General features: G+C 77.9%; 1 protein-coding gene across 1 annotated transcript; it reads left to right on the top strand.

The window, feature by feature from the left end:
• Positions 1-279: 279 nt before the first annotated feature.
• Positions 280-1,012, top strand: LOC137340574 (uncharacterized; the record flags this gene model as incomplete). The annotated part of the gene is made up of 2 exons (XM_068003152.1): positions 280-568; positions 645-1,012. Coding segments are annotated over 2 exons (657 nt in total), but the record flags the coding sequence as incomplete, so codon positions are not given.
• Positions 1,013-1,318: the final 306 nt, after the last annotated feature.

Raw genomic sequence — 1,318 nt, 5'->3', positions numbered from 1 at the left:
CCTCCCCTCCCCTCTCCCTCTCCCCCTCCCCCTCCCCCGTCCTGCTCCCTCCCCCTCTCTCGCCCTCCCCCGTCCTGCTCCCTCCCCCTCTCTCGCCCTCCCCCCGCCGTCCTGCTCCCTCCCCCTCTCTCGCCCTCCCCCCGCCGTCCTGCTCCCTCCCCCTCTCTCGCCCTCCCGCTCCCTCCCCCTCTCTCGCCCTCCGCTCCCTCCCCCTCTCTCGCCCTCCCGCTCCCTCCCCCTCTCTCGCCCTCCCGCTCCCTCCCCCTCTCTCGCCCTCCCGCTCCTCCCCTGCCCTCTCCCCTCCCCCCCCGTCCTGCTCCCTCCCTCCCCCCCCGTCCTGCTCCCTCCCCTGCCCTCTCCCCTCCCCCCCCGTCCTGCTCCCTCCCCTCCCCCCCCCCGTCCTGCTCCCTCCCCTGCCCTCTCCCCTCCCCCCCCGTCCTCCCCCGTCCTGCTCCCACCCCCCCCACCCCCGTCCTGCTCCCTCCCCCTCTCTCGCCTCCCCCCGCCGTCCTGCTCCCTCCCCCTCTCTCGCCCTCCCCCCGCCGTCCTGCTCCCTCCCCCCTCTCTCGCCCTCCCGCTCCCTCCCCCTCTCTCGCCCTCCCGCTCCCTCCCCCTCTCTCGCCCTCCCGCTCCCCTCCCCCTCTCTCGCCCTCCCGCTCCCTCCCCTCTCTCGCCCTCCCGCTCCCCTCCCCTGCCCTCTCCCCTCCCCCCCCGTCCTGCTCCCTCCCCTCCCCCCCGTCCTGCTCCCTCCCCTGCCCTCTCCCTCCCCCCCCGTCCTGCTCCCTCCCCTCCCCCCCCCCCATCCTGCTCCCTCCCCTGCCCTCTCCCCTCCCCCCCCGTCCTCCCCCGTCCTGCTCCCACCCCCCCCACCCCCGTCCTGCTCCCTCCCCCTCTCTCGCCCTCCCCCCGCCGTCCTGCTCCCTCCCCTCTCTCGCCCTCCCCCCGCCGTCCTGCTCCCTCCCCTCTCTCGCCCTCCCGCTCCCTCCCCCTCTCTCGCCCTCCCGCTCCCTCCCCCTCTCTCGCCCTCCCGCTCCCTCCCCCTCTCTCGCCCTCCCGCTCCCTCCCCCTCTCTCGCCCTCCCGCTCCCTCCCCCTCTCTCGCCCTCCCGCTCCCTCCCCCTCTCTCGCCCTCCCGCTCCCTCCCCTGCCCTCTCCCCTCCCCCCCCGTCCTGCTCCCTCCCCTCCCCCCCCCCCGTCCTGCTCCCTCCCCTGCCCTCTCCCCTCCCCCCCGTCCTCCCCCGTCCTGCTCCCCCCCCGTCCTCCCCCGTCCTGCTCCACCCCCCCCACCCCCGTCCTGCTCCCTCTCCCCCCTTTCCCCA

The sequence above is a fragment of the Heptranchias perlo genome, chromosome 1 (assembly GCF_035084215.1).
Source record: "Heptranchias perlo isolate sHepPer1 chromosome 1, sHepPer1.hap1, whole genome shotgun sequence".
Taxonomy (NCBI): domain Eukaryota; kingdom Metazoa; phylum Chordata; class Chondrichthyes; order Hexanchiformes; family Hexanchidae; genus Heptranchias; species Heptranchias perlo.
Note: the sequence above shows the minus strand (reverse complement) of the source record. Positions and strands in the feature narration are given on the sequence as shown.